Below are 20,464 nucleotides of genomic sequence, written 5' to 3' on the forward strand. Positions count from 1 at the left end.
TGAATGCTGACAGATGCCATGTCAGATTTTAAAAAGCTACTGGATCCTTTGGAAGTAGAGGAGTAGCAGGATGTTTAACAGGTACCTGGTGAGTGGGGCAGAGCATCCTTACAAGAATACAGAAAGTTTCTTGGCTTTGTGGCCAGTGCATCCTTCATTTGCCTGGCTTGGATGAGGTTTGGGTTTGTTCTATCCTTAAATTCCTAGTTTGCTTATTTAAAATCTTTTTTAGAGTGATGTTTCCTCTAGATAGTTACAGTCAAGCGATCCGAGTCTAAACTTTGACATTTTTCAACTGATTGCCTTTTCTTCAAGGTTCATTTCCCACAAACCTGTAAATGACTTTGATCTCCACCTCGTGCTTAGTTTAATGTGAAAGGTGTTTTAAATGGTTGAATGATTCCTGCCATTGTTTCCATCCTGATGCACAAACCACTGATATTTCAGTGGGGAAGTGGGGAAGCTGTCACATTGCTACACTACATACAGCTGTAGTTTGCTTGCTGTTGAGCTCAGGTATGAGCTGTTGGCTGTTGGGTTGCTAGAAAGTCTGAAATTTGTGCAAGTCAGGTTCAGACAGGAACAAATCCCAGTGCAGCATTATTTGTGTCTCCAGTGTTGGAGGACTGAAGGCAGGGTCATGGCATTGATTGGGAAGTTGACCAACTTAAAACTGAGCTCATCTGAGACTCAGAACCCACTTTTGGTTTCAGTTGAGTGAATGCTTACATTAAATGCCCAGGGGTTTCACTCAAGTGCCCCACTGAGAATTACTTGTGTCACAATGACAGCAGCACTCAGGAGTGGTGCCGGCAGGATGCTTGAAGTGGAGCGTCAGAGTTTTCATGGGAAGAGGAGAAAGGCCTGACTGGAGGCCAGAGGATGCTTCCCAAGGGGGATCTAAGACCGCTTTAGGAGAAGAGGGGAGAAATACAATCTTGTCTTTTGCTCAGGAGGTGTTTTAGCTGCTAAACCTTTCTTCTACCTGATGTTAGGTTATCAGAGCAGATTTTAAGGTGACCTGTGTTTGTTCCATGTTTATGTCCAGCATTGTTTCTAATGTCAGTCTGCTGTAATGAGATTCCAGAACCACTGGGAATGCTGGACTCAGTTCCAAATAGCTTCAATCAAAATGCATTTCTCATCAGTGTGTGATAGAAAAAAAATCTCCAGTGACAGTAGTGTGACAAATGGTCATTGGGATCTCTGTTACGGCTTTTGCAAACTGCTGGATGCATTTCTTACTGGTGCCTTGCAATCTCCCTGCCAGGGTAGTGCTGCAGCACAACTTCTGAGATTTACTGTTCCTATCAGCTCTTTCTGATGGATATTCATTCTCTAAATGACTTACGCCATCAAGAAAAGTGTTGGTAAGAGGAGTAAAAGGCAGGGGGAGACTTAGTGCATTTGAAATGCAGAAACTTTAAACTCTAATAAGAACTTGAACCTTGCTTTCATCAATATGGGATTTGTTAAACTCTTATGCGAAAAAAAAAGAAACAGATTTTCCCTGTGTATTTGTTTGGATGTAGGTGATAAACTGAAACATTTCCAAATTCCTTTCTACCTTCAAACAAGAGATCCATTCTGTCCTAAGAATAATCGTTGTTTGACTATTTCCCTGCTTGAAAACAGCACCACTATCCTATGAAGCTGAAAAATACGAGAAAGAAATAAAACCCCAACAGGAAATTGAATTTGCACCTTATTTAATGCACAGTAACAAAGTAGATAATTAGAATTTTTCTTAATGAATAGCATTCACTTCTGCAGACTGAGAGCCCAGATTCATAGACTCTCCTTGTGTGGTTTTTTTCCTTCAGTGCTGAAACAGTTTTTACTTAATGTCATCATGGTGTTCAACTCTCCCTGACAATGAGGCTGTGGAAATCCTAAGTAATGCTCACTAGGATCAAATCCTACTTTTGTTCTCTTTGAAAAATTCTGATCTCTTCATTTTTATAATCACCATTAAAACTTGGAAGCGACTCAGCTTAAGAATGGTCCCTTGGATCCACAGGCAGCTGGATTGCTCTTGAGCAGCCCAGGTTTCCAAACACAGACCCTGTAGCTTTGGGAGCTGACAGCAGCCCTGACAGTATCTCCAACCTTTTTGTGCTCCAAGGATACAAAATAGCAGCTCCAAAGAGTAAAAGACAGAAATAGCTAGTGGATGGGTGTTCTCCATACAGTGGGAGGTAGAAATGTATTCCAGCTTATTCCATTCACAAGAGAGGCAGGATGGTTTGTTTGGAATATGAAATTCTTTAATATACAGACTCTTAGAGAAAGGCTGAGTTCCTCCAAGAGCTTTTGAAGATAATGGTTTCTTTTTGCAAATAAAGAAAAATGCTGGCTTTTTTTTTTGTCTCTGTGCTTGTGGTACCTTAGGGAATAGAAATGCTCCCCAGTGTCCCCTGTTTCAGAAAGAGGGTTGTGGTCATGTAAAACAGAATTTCTCCCATCGTATTGAGTGAGAGGATCTTGGGGAAATGTTTTTCTTCTGTAGAACTATTTCTGTGTGATGGATGTTTACAGAATACCTCCTGCTTTTTGCCTTTTCAAACATGATTTGTGCATCACTATTGGCTCCACAAAGCAATTCTTACAAAGAAATTTTTCCCATCAGTATAGGAAAAAAATAGTTTCATGTTTACTGTTAACTGCCATCATTTAGGTACAAATTTTTCTTTGGTGACATACATGAGATGTGTACCACAGCAGTCGCTTAGATCTCACCATTAGAATGCACTGTACATATGTAGAGTTCACAGCTAATTTCTCATCACTGCCTCTGCTGCTTGAGGCATGAACGGTGCTGGGCATATGGTCTTCTTTTTTAATAAAAGACAATCTCAATTTGTCCCTACTTTTTTTTTGTGGTTTTTCTATAGTGGTCATAAATAAGTGTGCTAAGGCAATGTGTCAGCTTGAGGGGATACTTTGTCAGAACCATGACTTCTGCACAGTTGCAAAAAGCAGAAGAAAGAAGAAAAAAGAGCTGCTCAGATCCCTTCCCTGTTCCACACCACATTGTACACCGAGTGTGGGTACAGTCATGTTTGTCCTTTCTGATTTGATCTCTAACTCAAAGTGAGTGCAGCCGCCTGGAATAGCATTTTTCCAACCATGGATGTTAACAGTCTGGGTCACCCTTGTTTTTCCCATGTAGCTTGAAGCTGTGATTAGTGATAGGAACACATGTGCTAAATTGACTGCAAAAATCCGTTGTAATGTGGGGTTGCCAGGGCTTGTTTCTAATTCTTGCAGAGTGGTGTGTGCTTCCTGCTGTGTGTATGCCAATGATGAATCTGCTGGGGGCTCACATCATGAGCGCTTCTGCTTGGGCCTGAATTCATGGCTTGCCACTGTGAGAGAATTATTTGCAAAATGAGTTAAGGATTGAGTAGAAAGAAGACTTCATAAGGAAAAGGGCAGTAGAAAGGACTTCTTTTTGTTAATAGCAATTGCCGTCTGTAAAAGACTTCTGAAATATTTAGCCCCTATTTTCATCGATAGGCTTGAATCCCTGTGGCCATGCCTGCAAAGGGGGTAGAGACTAATAACTGTGAGTGCATGAACCCTTCCAAGTTTGTAGTAGTTTTTGCAATGATCTGCCACCTCTTTATGATGCTGAAGCTGGGTTTTCAGAAGCTAGAGCAGAGGTGGCATTGAAAGTGAGTTTTGATCATCCCTACTTATTAGATCCTTGCCTAGGCAGGTAAAGGGGGCTGCAATGACCAAATGAGTTCTTCAAAAAGTGACTCTTTGGTAGAACTGGGGATCGTGGTGGAGAGCCAGAGAGTAGTTCATACATGCAGCTTCAGAGGCAGACCCAGCAGCACACTGTGCTCCTTCAGTATGGGGCTGGAAAATAGATATACTTGGATGTTAAAGCTAAAGGTAAATTGCAAACTACAGTTTAAACAGTCACATAGACACGTGAGTACTCCATGGCATTTCATGAAATTTAGCAGCTTCTAAAGCATTTTTTAAACATTACACCTAATTCTCAACTTCTACATGATTTAATGGTAAGGATCTGCCCAAAGTAACTTAGAGAAGCAAACCTATTGTAAGTAGGCTGAGGTTTTGCCTCTGGACCTCCAGTGGAAAATTACTATGTGGTCCCCAACCCAGGAAGGGTCTAAGGTGCTGTGGTGTAGAGGTCACCTGTATTTTCTGCTTAACAGGATATTTTACTGTTAGTTTGAAAATAATACTTTAAACAAAATGGAGATCAGTAGAAAAAAAAAAAGAAGGACTGAAAGTGTTTTTTTTTTCCTGGAGGTGTACCTAAACAAACAGCTTGGAACATTTTGCAGCATTTTAGCAGAGCCTTAACAGTAGCTCTTTGTAATTCTCCTCAGTCACTGATAATTGAGTTTTGGCTGCTTGTGGATTTAATGCCACCATGAAATGTAATTTGTTTGCACATGAAATATTATCACTGTTCTATGCAGAAATGTGAAACTGGAAAAATGCTGGAACTGATACTGCTTTCCTTCTAAGCTGCATTTTTAGTACTGTTTATTGTTGTTCTATTAATTATTGTTACAGTAACAGTCATTAGACCTCCAGGGCTGGGCAACAGACAAAGGAAATTTGCAATCCCTGCCCCAAATTCCTTGCAATTTTAATTTTTAAGGCAGGTAGCTAAAAAGATGCTAGCCCATTATAACAGGACTGAGAATGAATGTTGGGCACAGTATTGTGCATGGGACTTGTGGCAGAGAGAGGAATTGAACTCAGTCCCCCTGATAGTCTTTCTGTATTTCATATTTTAATTTTTCAAGGACTGTGTAACTGCAAGGACCTAGTGTTCTGCTTATTTATTTTTCCTTAATACTCAGAACCTCTGATATTCAATATTTCTGATATTTGATCTGAACATACTTGAATCTTATGAAGGGGGATGAGATGGAATTCCTTGCACAGTTAACATGCTCAACTGCTGTGAAGAGTGGTTTCTCCTACTGAATTACACAGATACAGCAATAGAGAGAGGAGCAGGAGGAGTGCCAGAAATCAAAGTGCCTGGGAGCAGCTGGGTATAAATTTTTGGTGATATGGGCGAACACTAAATAGGTAATTTCAGGTTCGTTGTTCAATCCAAGCTAAAGCACAGTGTGAAGTTCAGTCTCCCATGGCATTTTCTCTTCATGGGCTTTGGCTGCTAGAGTTAGGATTGCTTTCTGTCTCTGTATTGACCAGAAATTCCAATGTAGCACTCTGAATATTTTTTCGAAGCAAAACAGGCACCTGGTTGTGATGTGTTCTGGTTTGAGTGAATAGGCATTTTACAGTGGAAAAAGTGCCAAGTCCCAGAAATCCTTGACTGGCTCTTCACCCTTTTACTGATACAATTGAGCAGCTAACATTCTTAGTAGTGGTATTTTTCTAATCTGTGTGGTTTGTTTTTTCCTTCCAGTGTGTGGCTGTGACCTGGCACAAGGAGGCTTTTTCATTAAGAATGGAGAATATCTCTGCACCTTGGACTACCAGCGCATGTACGGCACCCGCTGCAATGGCTGCGGGGACTTCGTGGAAGGCGAAGTAGTGACAGCTCTGGGGAAAACTTACCATCCCAGCTGCTTTGCCTGTACTGTCTGCAAGTAAGTCATCCCTTCAAATAGCATGGTGGGAACCCAGTGCAAGGAAAACACAAGGAAATGTATCACCATGAGACACGAGTCTCAAGACATATTTCTCTTGAGGAGGCATTTGTTTTGTTATAAAAGATCCGCTGCGGGTCTGGCTTGAAAAGTCTTGAAAATGCCACTCATTTATTTGGGGGACACAGCTTCTGTATTACATGTAGTTCCCTGTTCTCAGTAAGTTACTCTCATGTCTGAGAGAATTAAGTGTCAGGCTTACACACTGAGATAATGGACATGAGTTGAGTTGAGTTGAGTTGAGTTGAGTTGAGTTGAGTTGAGTTCAGGTGATCAGCCCAGCTTGATGGAAGAAATGAAGTGAAGCAAAATTCTGGATGCTACATTTGAGGTCTGAGGACAGTCAAACAACCACATAAGAGCATGTGACCTTGGGACTACTGGGATTCCCCCTCTTCCCAAATATTCCTTCTTGTCCCCAGTAAGAGAATCAATCTTCAATTCTATACCAAGTAAAAAGGAGTTCGCTAAAGTTCTGTTGATGTGAGAAAGGTGGAATTTTAAACTCCTATATCTGATGAGTAGTTGAAGTACTTTGTCCTTCAGCCTGGTACATTTTTCAAGCCCTTTTCTACTGAAAGCATTTTGATTGTTTTCTGTCTTTAAATAGGGTATGAGTTTACTGCATGTTGGTAATCATATAATGTGTATGTTGCCGTTTTATTTCCCAGGGACAGTGTGAAACATGACATCAATTTTCTGTACACTGACTTGCATTAATCTTTTTATGTTGAATGAACAGAAGATGAGTCATTGAAATAGATTAATGAAATTCAGTATTGCTGCTGATTTATTTTTGGCCCACTTAGAGATGGCAGTGGAAAGGAAATAATGCCTGAAACATTTTTTCATTGAAATCAGCATTTGTTCATTTGCTAAGCAGTTTTGGAGTGAGGTGGGGTGTAGCAGGGATCTGTACTCAGCAGCTAATGCTCCTCATTAAAGATCTGGAGTTATAAAATGTTGCTCATCCTCTGCTTTAGGCACCAAATAAGAATTAACAGCAATTTCAACTTCTGCCTAACACACATTCTTAACATTTATGAGTGACTAGCTCCACATTCCTTCACCAGCCTCAAGAACAGTTCCGATTCTTTGAGTTCTCTTCTGTATCATTTGCGATCCACAACATCACGCTGAGACCATCATAAATGTAGCTGTTGTGTCTCAGCAGATTTCACTGTCTCTCCTATTCAGATAAAACATGTTTGACAATCTTTTTTAAATGAAAATACGAAGCAAGTCTAACCTCTGCTCTGCTTGAATCCATGGATTGGATTTTTTCCAGTGCCTGGCTTTGCCAAGGCCACATTGCAGAAACTATTTGGCCTGAGTTTCTGTAAAATATTGATTGCGCTGGAGGAAGGCAGAAAACTCAAGGCATGGAGAACAGAGGAAAATTTCTGGCATAACCTTTGCAAAACTCCCATTTTTCTCTTGAACTTTTCCAGGCGTCCATTCCCACCAGGAGATCGAGTTACCTTTAATGGAAGGGACTGTCTCTGTCAGATGTGTGCTCAGCCGATGTCCTCCAGCCCAAGAGAACTCTCTGCCTCAAGCAGTAAGTTGCCATCTCATTTCTGAAGCCTCTCACTTTCCCAGGCTCATCAGCATTTGAGTGAAACTAACATAATGCAGTCCTTTGGTGGTTTTTGTTTTTATTCACATTTCGAAAAGTGAACTATCTCTGGGAATTTCTGTGTCTTTTTTTTTTTTTTTTTTGTCTCATTAAGTGCCTGTTACTGCAGATGTGAAGACACTTAGACATTTCAATGTGGAAAAAATTACTTTTCCCCAGTGGCTAGATTTTAATTTTTTTTTTTTTAAATTTTGCTTTGATAGGCATCAGAAAAGTATCTAAATATAAATCCTGAGGTTTCAAAGTCAATAGATTCTAATTCTTTAATGTATGATTGTGCAAGTTTAAGTATTCAAAAGAGGATGAAGTCAGAGGAAATTAATTTACTTCTCCCATTTAAGAATTCAATTAAATTATCCTTTAAAAGGAGTATCTCCAGGATAATGCTTCCAGTAGGCTGATGCCACAATGATATTGTGATCAGAACCTCAGGAAACCATTATAAAAGACACAGAAAGCAAATTAAAGGGAAAGACAGAGAATAAAGAAAGTTTGGGAGGGAAGTTAAGTTGGCTTGCTGTTGGGGTTTTAACTCTTTTAAAAGGTAATTTGTAAATTACTGATATTCATCTCTGCCTCTGGAAGCTGATTTTTTTAATCTTTGGGGGTTTCTTTCTCTGACTGCTGGATTGTACTCAGCACTCACCCAGTGTAGTTTTGTAAATCAAAATGGCTACAGTTTTCCTTGTGACACCGGGTAGTTTTCCTTCAGGGAGAAACTGTATTTTCTCCTGGTACTTGGCTCCGAGATCCTGGGATTATGAAGTGCTATGGAAAGACAAAGATGGATAATGTTAGTGCTCACTGTCTGAGTCAAGTGAATCTCAGGTTATCTGATTTGCCTGAGAACATATTATCAAACCCTTAGACGAAGGGAAAATGAGAGACTTTTTTGTTATCACGCCTCTCTGTCTGGGAAGTGGTGCTTTTCCACTATAATTGTAGATTTGCAACTGAAAATGCACAGGCCTAATCAGTTAAGGAAGAATTTAGGAATCTTCAAAAAAGCTTACAAGACTTAAAAAGCAACATAAAAATTTATGAGGGACTGCAGGCACCCAGAGAATCCTTCTGAGACAGAGGAATGATGTGGAAATTGATATTTAGGAGTCGTAACTGGCAAGGAACAGCAAGGCATAGGGACCTTAGACAGTACTGACATTCTTTTTCTAAGCATGCCAGAGCATAGAAGAATCTGGATCTGGCTCTCCAAAGGTGGCACATCTGCCCAGCTGTGTGGCACTTGCCCCTTGCCTGACTCCAGGTGCCAGAATGCCCCCAGAAAATGACAGGTTAAACTTGTCTGATACTGAGCAAGCCAAAGAGCTGGAGACTTATATCCCAAAAGAGCTATGGTGTCTACTGGAATTGCTTCTTGGCTTCCACACTGAAGCCATAGGTAGCAAGGATTATAAAACAACATTCTGTGTGACTTGTGACGAGATTTATTGGGGTTTTTAATCATAATTGTGTCCTGCTGACAAGCTGGTTTGTCAGAACACACAGCAAGAGAGAAACTGCTCTCAACAGCTTGGAGTGCACTGCTTTGAAATCTGTAGGTACCTACTGGGGTGCATCTCATTCTTTTATGGATAAAGAGTTGTAGAAATGCGTAGCACAGAGTTTCAGGTGATTTTAGTGCAAAACTCTCTAAAACAGACAAATAAAAAAGAAAACACCTTATGTTGTGAGTTCAGAACTAATCAATTTAAAAAAAATCAATGCAGCATCCTCTGTCTTCGAAGATATGCCAGTTGCTGCTTTAGTTTTGTGCAAAAGTTGACTTTGATACAGAAAATTGATGGCACCAAAGAGTTAATTTTAATTAGTATGAAATATTTCAGATTACTTCCAGGTTTCTCCTGCTGGATAATACAAACATAATTTTTTTTTCAAATGCTTTGCCATTTTTTGAAAGGATTTTTTTAAATACAAGTTTTTTAAGGAGAGACTTTGTTCACACTATGCACCTACTTTGTATCCTACATTGCTGTCAGCTTCCCCTGATTCCTTTCAAGTAGGTTACTAGAGGAGAATTTCCTTAAAAAAAAGAAAGTTTGAGGGAATTCAGTAGACTGCAAATATATCAGGTTTGATTGTTTTGTGTAATGTGAAAGGAAGCCTTATATCCTAGAATTATTAATGCTGACGTGCCATTTTCCAGTGTATATTACTTCACACAAATGAAAACTTACTGACAGCTTTGCTTGGATGATTTCAAGGAAAATCAAATATGTCTGAGTACAGGGGTTAACGTCTTGAATAACATGAACCTGAATATTGCTACACTCTATTGTAGTGCACACCAGTGAAAATCAGATGGAAGAACACTAAATAATTAATTGTCCTTTTTTTTTTTTTTTAAGTGTTAGCTTGGTCCATAGTACTTATTTACCTTATTTATATTAGTGATATATTTTTCATTGCACATGTTACCTGAAACTATAGCTATTTTCTTGAAGAACCAATTCAGTGACTCCATTTTTATTTTAAGTTTTTAGAAGTCTCCTTCAGTATTCAGACGCTGTAGAGTAATCATAATTTATAATTTAATCAGTCCTATTCCTTGGCTACTGCTAGAAAGACACAGTGCCCTAACTTTGGGATCTTCATTCATTCAGCAGGAAATCTAATAACAAATACCTGTAAATAACTTTGCAGACAAATAAAATGAGTGGTGTTTGGTTTTGTTATTGTTTTCTTTCATATGACAGCTTGATAAATGGCATGTGAACTATAAAGCAAAGTGACTGGGACAGATGTAGAGCAGCACAGAAACAGGGGACAAGTAGATAACACTGACTAAAAGTGAGGTGTTGATGCCTTGGATAGTTCAGGGTTTTCAAGATCCTGTCAAAGACATGAAGTTTTTTTTCTTTGGGGCCCAATAAAGGAGTAATACAATAATGTATCCCAGTAATTGCTGTTTATATTTTATACAGTGTCCAGGTTTTGTACTTGGTATCATGGTTGCCTGGTTTGTACTGTCTTTAGTTCTTTCTACTATCTGTTGTGTTCTGGTTGCATGGTAACACACTGTGTTTCAAGTCCACATTGTCTCTCCAGAACACCAGTTGTGCAGGCACCTGTTATTTCTAAATTTTGGGCAAAACTGCAACTGTGCAGTTGCATAGTTGCATAAAATGCCCTCCATTAGGGCATTTTATCAGTGAATTCTCCCCAAGGCAGCTGGTAAATGAACTGATGCAGGCTTTGAAAATAAAAAAAACCCTCCAGTTTAGTCAGACCTTCATTTTTAAAAAGTACCACACTGGCTTCCATTTTTTCTTGAATGTTGTGAGAAGTCCAGCTGAGAGCAGAGCAGCTGTACAGAGATCCCCTGAACTGGGACAGGCACAGGAGGTGGTGCCAGCAGACTGTGGAACTGAAGCCAGCACTCTTCTGGCTCAGGCATCACCTTTGAAATCCAGAGGAGACTACATGTCTTTGAATATAGTTTAGTCCCTCTTCCTCAAGCAGAGGTGGTTTTTTTTCCCTTGGGAAATACACTATTTCCACAATAAAGCACTTCAGTAATAAGAATGCTATGCCATTTTCTACCTGAGGTTGAGCCCTTTCTCTGTTGGTTCCTTACCTGGGTGCTGGTCTGGAAGTTTCAGTTATTTCTGTTTATCTTTTTGCTGAAAGGTTGGATCATTTAGTGATGTACATGAACTAGCTAAGAAATTGCATTTCAAGTGAAAAGTGTGTTTTCTGGGACAAACCTCCCTATCCAAAAGGAACTGAAGCGTTACAATCACCTAACAGGAGTTTTCATTTTGAAAAGTTCATCTTCCAAAATGGTGATGAAGACTTTCACCATTGTTTCTTTTCAGTGGAATAGATACCTGTGTCCCATAAATGCCGAATTACCCAGTGGTGATACAGTTTGGACAGGAGCAGAGGGAAGATATTTCAACTTCCCTTTCTTTGTAAGAATCTTTCCTGTGACTTAAGAGTGTTACAGCAGAGCCAAAACGTGGACCAGAGTTTTCCAACTGACCAACAAAGTGTTCCATGTGCATGAATAATCCTTGGTGCAGCTGTTCCCCAACCAGCCGGCGTCCACGTGGAGATTTCACATCGTGTTTTGTGTGTTTGTCCTTGCCTGCTTTGCACATTATGTTCTGGCTCAAAGAATGTCAGCTCTTTGGGACAAATGCTTTCATGCCTATCAGTACAGAGTCTAACAGGGTTGGATTTTGCCTCACAACTGGGGATCTTTGCTCTATTGTGATATAAATAATAAGCTTAATTCGTAATGAACTTGTGGGAAAGAAGATATCTTTGTTAATTATTCAATAGCATTATCTCTTTGAAAAAGATGCAGGCAGTAAAGTTCCCAGTAAATAACTGAAATTTCCAACAAGGTTCTGGTAACTCCAAAGTAAATCAGAGCCAACATGCTATACCTGCTGAAGAAGGAGGAGGTGGGAAGGAAAAAATAGAAGTCATCTTTTGCTTCGCTGCCCAGAAAGTGGCAGGAAAGTGAGCTTGTATTTGAAACAACAGAGCATCAAAATGGAGAAGCAAATTTACTTTACAGTCCTCTGATAAAGGCTCTTTAATTCTTACTGCAGTCCTGTAGTCAGGACATAACTGTCCTTTCATTAGATAAATATATAGGTGATTGCTGCCAGTATTCAGAAATAATGTCAGAGCTGATGTATAAGCATCACAAACTTCTCCATTAGAAATTAGCTAAAATGGATGCAAAATTCCTTTTAATCATAGTTCTTAGGAAAAGTCTGCAGCTTGGATTTGTAACTGTTCAGCCAAATTTGACTGATTTTTCATTATTTTCTTCTTAATAATGTTTTTCTGGAGCTCTGAAAACTCCTTCAAAATTCCATGGGGAATTTAAAAGTGAAGGGGAAAGTTTGCTGACTGTTGCTAAGCAAGATATCTGCAGTGATTTTTTGGCTTTAAAAGGTGTTGAGCAACATCCAACACATGATTTTGAGCTTATTCTTAGGAAATATTCTCCAATTTCACACTGTGTCAAAGCTACACTGGTACTTGGCACAGATGGAGATGGGCCTTGTGAGATACTGAGCTCCGTTTGTCTTAAGGAGTATTCACCTACAATATCCAGAACTTCAGTGAGTGCCCTGGGAAATTTAGAGAGGCTCAACTGTTTTGGTTGTGAACATGCATTTTTAAAATTTAGTTTTTTAAAATTCTGAGCCTTAAGCATTTAATACTTTTGTGTGCTGTAACACACACACACAAAAAAAGAATCTCATTTCATTCTTGGCTTGTCTGTTTACATCAGCAGAAACACTCCCATATCTCTGTGCCATTCAAGCCTGTGTTTAGCTGCTGGAGACTCAGTTGAGGGTTTGGGGAACTTGACAGAAGGGGTGCACATAATCCTATATCTCTCTTTTTTTTTAATTTACCATAGAACAAAAGCATACTATGGACATGAATGTTGATTGATTTCAAACACTGTGATTTAAATCATTGCTTTTAATCATGTCTTGTTCAATAATCCAGGAAACCTTGATTAGACTGACTGATTGCAACCTTGGATTACATTTAGAGTTTTAATTATAAAATACTAATTGACAAACATGAAGGTACTTCATATCTGTACACATCTACTTAAACTAATATAGCTCTGCATAAATTCATCTTATTATTTAACATCTATATTTTTCCCTAATAACTATTTTTGCTAATGAGTTGTCAAACTGTATTTGAATGAAAGTTGAAATTTTATTTAGAATGCATAAAGTATCTGTGGATATTTTTTACTTTCAGAAATTTTCTAGACACACGAAGAATGTAAATGCATTAAAAATATATTCCAGTTTTGGAATTTATCTTTTTCAAGAGTCTGTAGCTTATAATACTATTTACTTTGGATCGCCATGACCTTCAAAATTTTGAAAGTGGCATATCTTATATACCCAAATTTTGCTCATAAATAGGAAAGGGAAAGCAAGTCTATTCCCTGTGTTTTCAGATCCCATTTTTAACTTCGATTTAATTAAAACATTAAATTCCAATTTTAAGTGAAATCCTTTATTTTTTAAATGTCACTATTTAATTCTCCATTTCTTTAGTCCAAATTTGATTGTAATAACCTTGCAGACCAGCTACATTTATGACTTAATACAGCATACAGTGGGTCTAAAATTTTACCCCATCCCCCCTTCTAAGAAGAAAAGAAGCAAATCAACGTTCATGACGTGATAAAAGTTCAAAGAAATTATGCAAACCCAAGCAGAGTTCCTCTCTAGCAAAAGCCATTCGATTGTGCCTAAGAAGATGCAATTCTTTTCATGACACTGGCCAATTCGTGTGATTGTTTCAAGATGATTTATTCTTTTGAAGAATGCTTGCAGTTTTTGAGGCATTTTCATAATTGGAATTACTTTCTAGGATTAATTTTAGTCCTCACTTTATGTCCTCCCTCAGAAAAATGGGTAAATTACTCAAGTAGTCTTCATTTTCTCTGCTATTTCCTAGTTTATAAAGACTGGTATTTTAATGCTGCTTTATAAATTGTGATAGATCCTTCTCTGGAGGTATGGAAGCTTTGTTAGAAACTTAACTTCTGGGTGATAGAGATAGAGCAGCAACTGTTTTTAAGATATAGTTGTGGCAGGGCAGGAAGTTTCTGATTTATGAGTTTTCTGTCAGAAAATTCCTTTCAAAAAATAACTGTTCTTCAGGAAGGTGTTTGCAGTCCAGTTTCCCCGTTTCTTTTGGACGCTTTTGCGTTACAGTAAATTGGACAGTACTAAATATGTGTCAGTTCTTATTGGCCTAAGTGTAACCCCATCTTGAACTTGGAAATCAAAACACATCCATATCCTTCGGTTTTACTGGAGGAATGCTACTCAAAAGCGAATTCCAAAGGAAGTTCTGGGGGAGGTGCATGGAATTCCTCAGTAAATGGGTGTTGCATGAGGAGGGATCACTAGCCTGGAGAACACAACTATAGAGGAGATCCCCAGGGACAGAAGTATCTGGGAATTGTCATGGTCAGAAAGCCTGCCAGGTAGTAAGTCAGGAATCAGAGGTCACTTCAAAAGAATGTGAAAAGTGAATTAGCAGTTAGCTAGACCTTAGTTTGCCATATGTTATCTGGGCATAAAAACCTCCCTAAAGGTTGTCATAAGTTTCATTCCTATTTTGGGGAGTCTGCACCCAGTTGGAATTGCTTGTTTTCCAAGAATAACAGTTGAAAATTATCCAAAAATCTGCAAATAAAGAGACACAATGTGCTATCCATGAACTGGGTATTAAACAATGAAGCTCTGAGATAATGGTGCAATTCCCTTGGGGTACTGTGAGTGGGAATTGTGACTGAATTCAGCTGGAGCTACCTGAGTACTGAAATGTGGTAAAAGAAATGATGGAATAAAAGACAGACCTCAGTTTACCTGGCCCTGGTTTATCCTTTAGAGTAGTAGAGTACAGGTGGGGCTCTGGGGGTGATGAGATGGGGAAACCCAAAAACTTTATCTATCTTTTATAGGACAATTAAAATTTCTTCTCCTTCCTTGTGTGTAGTATGTTTGCTCTTTCTTCCTCCTCCTGTTTCATCCACTCTCTCATTCTCAGATATCTGTGTGCAAGATCGGGTTGAAGAAGGAACTGGAATTGATGTAGTGGAAAAAGATTAACTTGGTGATATGATTTTTTCAGAGACAGTTTGCAGGAGTAATGTGTCAGAAGGTCGTTTGGTTTGGTCTCCTTTGGGATTGAGGAGTAGAAAGATGTGGACACAAGGAACTGCCTTTCACTGTTAAACACTTTAGTCAATACAGACCCAACTGGAGTTGGGGAAGAGCATTCAACCTTCTGAATCACTTCAAATTAAATCAGGTGATAAAACAGCAATTTACAGTAATCACAGACTCATTTAGGTTGGAAAAGATCTCTGAGATCATTGAGCCCAGTTTATACCCCAACACCACTGTGTCAATCAGATCATGGCACTGAGTCACCTGTCCAGGCTCTCCTCAAACAGCTCCAGGGATGGCAACTCCAGCACCTCCCTGGGCTGTCCATTCCAATGTCTAATCACCCCTTCTCTGAGGAAACTCTTCCTAATGTCCAACATAAACCTACCCTGGCACAGTTTAGACCATGAAAAAAGATACTAAACAGGACTGGGCCCCATACTGGTCCCTGGGGAACAGCACTAGTGACTGGTCTAATTATACATCCAAGATGTACAGTGACGTGTTTCTTAAAAAGACAAGTCAGTGTTGGGCACTCAGATGGTTCCAGAGACTTGTGCTGCAAGCAAAGAATGCCAGTTCATGCAATTAGGATTTCTTTCCCTATTTAATCAGCTAAAATAGTTTCATTTTCTTTAACTACTTGTTTTGAAAATATCAGTTTTTCCCAACTTGCCATTTATAATGAACTGTCAAAGCTATACTGCACTTCCCATGGGAAATTTATTTCCCTCCATTGTATGCACCCAGCCTCTTATTGTTCCATTTCAGGAGAACAAGGCTGCCTAAGTGGGTTTGTTTTGCCTTCAGCAAAAGGGCAATAGTGAATTTGTCCTGACAAACATTTCCCATCCTTGCAGTGGGAAAGAGACGGGGTTTGGCAGAAGATTTCCTGAGTTACATGTTCAGATTCAAATCCTGCATGTAAAATTCCCAATACTGTATGTCCTTCTCTGACTTCCAGGACTTACCACAGTCCAAATGACCAAATGGTTACGCTTTCAACTTTGAAAACATTTGTCATGCTGTGAACATAGTGAGTTTGTATTTTTAGCTTTGACAGAAATATCTTGAAGATCTGGAAAAGCCTGCATGATATCATCAAACTTTCAATTTTAAAGCAAGGCTTTAAGAAGGCGTTGCCTTATCTGTGGTTAAAGGATGACTGAGAAAAAACTCTGGTCTCTCTACCTCTATGAGAAATTGTAATTGCACAGCCTTCAAATTGCCACAGAAGAATTACTGGGATATAAGTTGTTATTCAAGGTGACTAAGAGCTATTTATACTCAGAGATTTCTTGACCTTGACTCCAGTGATAATATTTGCCTCTTTCATCACTCCCAAATCACTTGCTCTTTAGGTCCAGCTATGTTTAACAATGTATTTCTACGTAAGTCCAATGAAAACTTATTGTTTCTTTTAAGTATTAAAATAATAACAAAAATCCCCCCAATTCTTCCCTGCTTTTCCTGTTCCAGAGCAGAAGCCTGCTTGTGTTGCCTTTGTAAAGCTCACGTATCAATGTTTTATAAGGAGGGGAAATAGTTACAAAAGGAGTGTAATAAGAGTACAAAATACCTTTGACTTGTGGGGGTTGTGGCAGCTTCAGACTTTATTAGGTATGTGCTTCTGATGGCCATCAGGACTGAAATGAACTCTTTTGTTACTTAATTATTCATCATCAAATCAGATTGCTATTAGCTTTGTTCACGGAGCTAACCCTGCAAGGAGCAGAGTTGGTGTAATCATTCCCATGACTTTGCATAACCCTCTTTATTAGGACAAAAGCATGGAGACATGGTTTCTCTTTCATAAATCATATGGGATGAGCAGAGAATGTGGGATAAAGGTATATTTGCTATTAAATTTCTAAAGCAACCCAAATGGGAGTGGGTCAAGTCCTACTCTGTGTGCTGAGGGTTAATCCAGCTGTATCAGCTCTGAGCTCACCTGTGCACCATTGGCTGAGAGCAGGGGAGGGAGGCAAAGGCAGAAAATCCACTGCTTAATTTAGACAGTGACAAATGGCTTGCTGTGCAGGATGCTTCACTCCTGGATGTCTGGGGTGGTGCAGATGCTAAAAAGGGAAACACATTTTCACATATCTTTACAAGCAAGGTGTCATGGGTGGCAGCTCAGCCTGACCTGTGTCTTTTAGTGGGGCTGCTAAAGGTGGTTGGAGAGTGGAGGTCTCATTCATGTATTATATTATAGTGGCATGCCCTGTTCCCCCACTTTCTAATGCTTTTGGGCTGGCTGACTCCACAGCACAGTCCTTTTGTCCAGGCATTTTCTTTTGTACCCAGACCTGTCAAATATGACATATCTCTAAGTGCATAGGGGAACTGTACTGCTCACTCTGCATTTTAACCAGCACACTGCACTGTCCGCCTCCTCCTCTTTGTTATCTTGGCACTGCTGAATCTGTGATGTGCAAGGAACAGCAGTAAGGAAGAATCCAGGTTAAATGGCAAAAAGAAAATGCAAGAAAGCTCAGATTCAAGGGGTGCAGTCTGCTGTTGGACCCAGGGATGAAGCCAGAGAGCACCGTGGTGGGAACCATTGCGCACCAATTTGGGAAGGATTGTCAGGTTTTTCAGTCTGCTCTGGCAAATGGATGTGGACCACTATTCTTACCTCACAGTGCTTTTATTTGCAGCATGTGCTGGTTATAGGTTAGATGGATACAGATTGTGCTTAATGTGATACTGAGATCCTGCCTGCATACGCTGATGACATTCAGCCAAGGGCTTAAATGTGCCTCATGCAGGTCTGAGATCATACTGGCTTTTATTTGTAGAATTTGGATGAACAAATGGTCTTTTCTTAGCCCAGCCCTATTTGCTTTCTATTTCAGGAGATAATGATAATTGCTAGCTTTTCATGTATATACCCAACAGTTTTGCCAGAATTAAAATCAGATTTATTTAAAAGCCATCTCAGCCTAACACGACAGTACTGGGCTATTAGTTTACTTTGATTCTAGACATTAGGTGTGTCTTGTATTAGCAGAATGGAAATGATGTTAATTTCCTTTTGCAAAACACTTCAAGGAACCCAGGAAGAGTGTAGATATCATTGGTGCTATAGAATAATAAAAGGATGTTGCCAACCCTTTGTATTAAACACAAGCACAGTGCTAAGTCTGTTGCTCAGACTTACTGTGATTTTATAAAGAAGGAATTAAACAGTCAGAGGTACTTCATGGATCCCTTCTTCCCCCATGTATCTCATTTTGGCATCAATAAAGATGCTGGACTAGGCAGACCTTTTGTGTAAGACAGTTTCTCTATTCCCACTGCCTCGGACATTGTTTTAAAAATCTCTTTATTGATTCCATTTCTGAGAAATTTCAGTTTCACGGAAATTTCAGCTTTACTGAAGTTTCACAGATAAAAATGAAAAAAAGCATGGAAAATACAGCATTTTTTGAAGGAAAATATAGCACAGAATGCATCACAGTGTGACAGGTCCCAGGTCAGCTGTGGAAGCTGGCACACTAGGAAGAAGCAGTAGTGCTAGGGAGCTGAGAAATGGGTGCTGTGTTAAAACTGCAGTTCAGCACACACTGGGACTGGGGGGAAAATCTCATCTGCTCTCCCAAAGTCATGTTGCATGGTTTCAGATTTAGCTGAAGAGAATGAGGGCTGGAAGGGACCTCAAGAGATGATGTAGTATCCTTCCCAAAGCAAAGCAAATATCAGCATGCCAAAGCCACTCTGACACGTGTTTGTCCCCTCCTCGGCCCTGTGCTGGAAATTCCAGAGCCTCCCTTGGTGACCTGTTCCAGCCTTTGCTGTCATCACAGACTGGCATGGGGCCTTCAGCTGTCATGGCAGAGCAGAGGGATACATTACATGATGTCACTCCTTATCACTTCATGATTTCAGCTCGTAACATATGTCCTCTAGAGCAAAGTCCTGGTATTAGGACATCTCAGTATGGCTTTTCAAGTTGTGTCAAAAGTCTGTGACTCATACTTTGTCACAAGATACCACTGCGCTTAGTCCCCCTCCCCTCCTCTTTTAAGGCACTTGAGAACAAGAAGAATGCTGATAGAAAGAGGGACATGCAAATGGTGGATTCCTGGATAGCAGGAATGGGCAGCGCATATTTGGGGTCCTTTTGGCCCATTTTTCAACAAACAAAAGTCATGCCCTTTGTCAAAAGGACTGACTCTGCTCTCATTATCAGTTGTGATAATAAACTTGGACTCGCCCTTTTGCCAGGCATGGTGTTGCCTGGGTTTAAACCCATGAGGAGATGAACGTTTTCAGGCTGTACCTGCTGAGTCAGCTTGAGCATTGGAGCCAGGGCGATCTTTTCCCTGCTGCCTGGGCTTTAGCAGCTCAGATTGCTCAGTTCTACTTGTCTGCATTTGTTGTTATTTGATGTTTCAGGCATCCACCAAAGGAACACCAAGTCTGGGGGCAGTAATATTTGGAAAATCCTTTGTTCCAGGCTGTCTCCTCTGTAGCTTCCACGAGTGCCTCAGCTGATGGGCATTCCCTTTCCACTCCACTGGGCTTCCAGGCCCTCCCGTCCCTCAGTCCTGTCCCCTGAGGCTGGGCACAGAAGCACAGCCCTTGCACTTCAGCGCTGTCTGCCACATCAGTCACTTCAGATCTTACCATGTGCTGGATTGCCCCTTAACAGGAAATCGTTTTGACTATTTTATGTTTGAAGGGAGAGGCGTGGAAGCTTGGAGCCGAGCTAGAGATTTCTGATGTAACGTGAGACATTGTGTCACCCCCTGGGACAGAGTGCTCCTGGCTGCAGGGGCAGCAGGGTCCTCCAGGATTGCAGTGAAAAGCGACTGCCAGGAAAGTCCCAAAATTCCTGACAGTCCGTTTGCCGAGACCAGAACTCCAGTTTCCCGTACCTGCGGGAGGAGGACAGTGCGCCCTCCCTGCAGCCCTCGGCACGGTCTCCGCGCTGTGGCCGCTGCGCTGTCGCCGGAGGAAGGGCTGTGCCCGCTCCGGGCTGTGCCACACGCGGGGCTCTGCTGCCACCCAACGGGGACCGGCCGGGTCCTGGCGCTGCTCTCGGCCTCGCTCCGCTCCGTGCCAGCGCTCGGGGTCTGGCTAAGAGCTAAACCGCAAACGCTGATTGCAGCAGAAGACAGGAACTCTCTGCAGCGAGGATTTTTTTTGTAGCTTGTTCCTGACAGGATCTGAAGTTTGTGCAGATCTTGCCAGGTGGTCTTTGCATCATAAACAGCTTGAAAAAGAGGAGAAGTACTTTCCCTCTTCTATTGGCTATGTCTGTAACGAGAAACACTGAGTCTTTGTACTGGTCCCAGGAAGAATTTATAATGTACTTTTTTAAGATGTATTTTTTTAAGATGTATTTTTTAAGATGTATTTTTGCAGTGCTGTGTCGTTCATCCCTTTGGCTACCAGATGTTGGGACAGGTGGGCAGTTCATTAAGGTTAATGAACCAAGTAGT

The 20,464-nt window shown here is 40.4% G+C and overlaps 1 protein-coding gene across 8 annotated transcripts in view; it reads left to right on the forward strand.

The window, feature by feature from the left end:
- ABLIM1 (actin binding LIM protein 1) overlaps positions 1 to 20,464 on the forward strand; it is a 142,686-nt gene that overhangs the window by 49,187 nt on the left and 73,035 nt on the right. For all 8 annotated transcript variants that reach the window (XM_066190881.1, XM_066190873.1, XM_066190876.1 and 5 more), the window contains 2 exons: positions 5,432 to 5,615; positions 7,127 to 7,236. In XM_066190881.1, the coding sequence (XP_066046978.1) occupies positions 5,432 to 5,615; positions 7,127 to 7,236 (294 nt within the window). The remainder of the gene's footprint in view (positions 1 to 5,431; positions 5,616 to 7,126; positions 7,237 to 20,464) is intronic.

The sequence above is a fragment of the Chamaea fasciata genome, unplaced genomic scaffold (assembly GCF_029207755.1).
Source record: "Chamaea fasciata isolate MVZ Bird 193981 ecotype frontalis unplaced genomic scaffold, bChaFas1.0.hap1 SCAF_9, whole genome shotgun sequence".
NCBI classification, from domain to species: domain Eukaryota; kingdom Metazoa; phylum Chordata; class Aves; order Passeriformes; family Sylviidae; genus Chamaea; species Chamaea fasciata.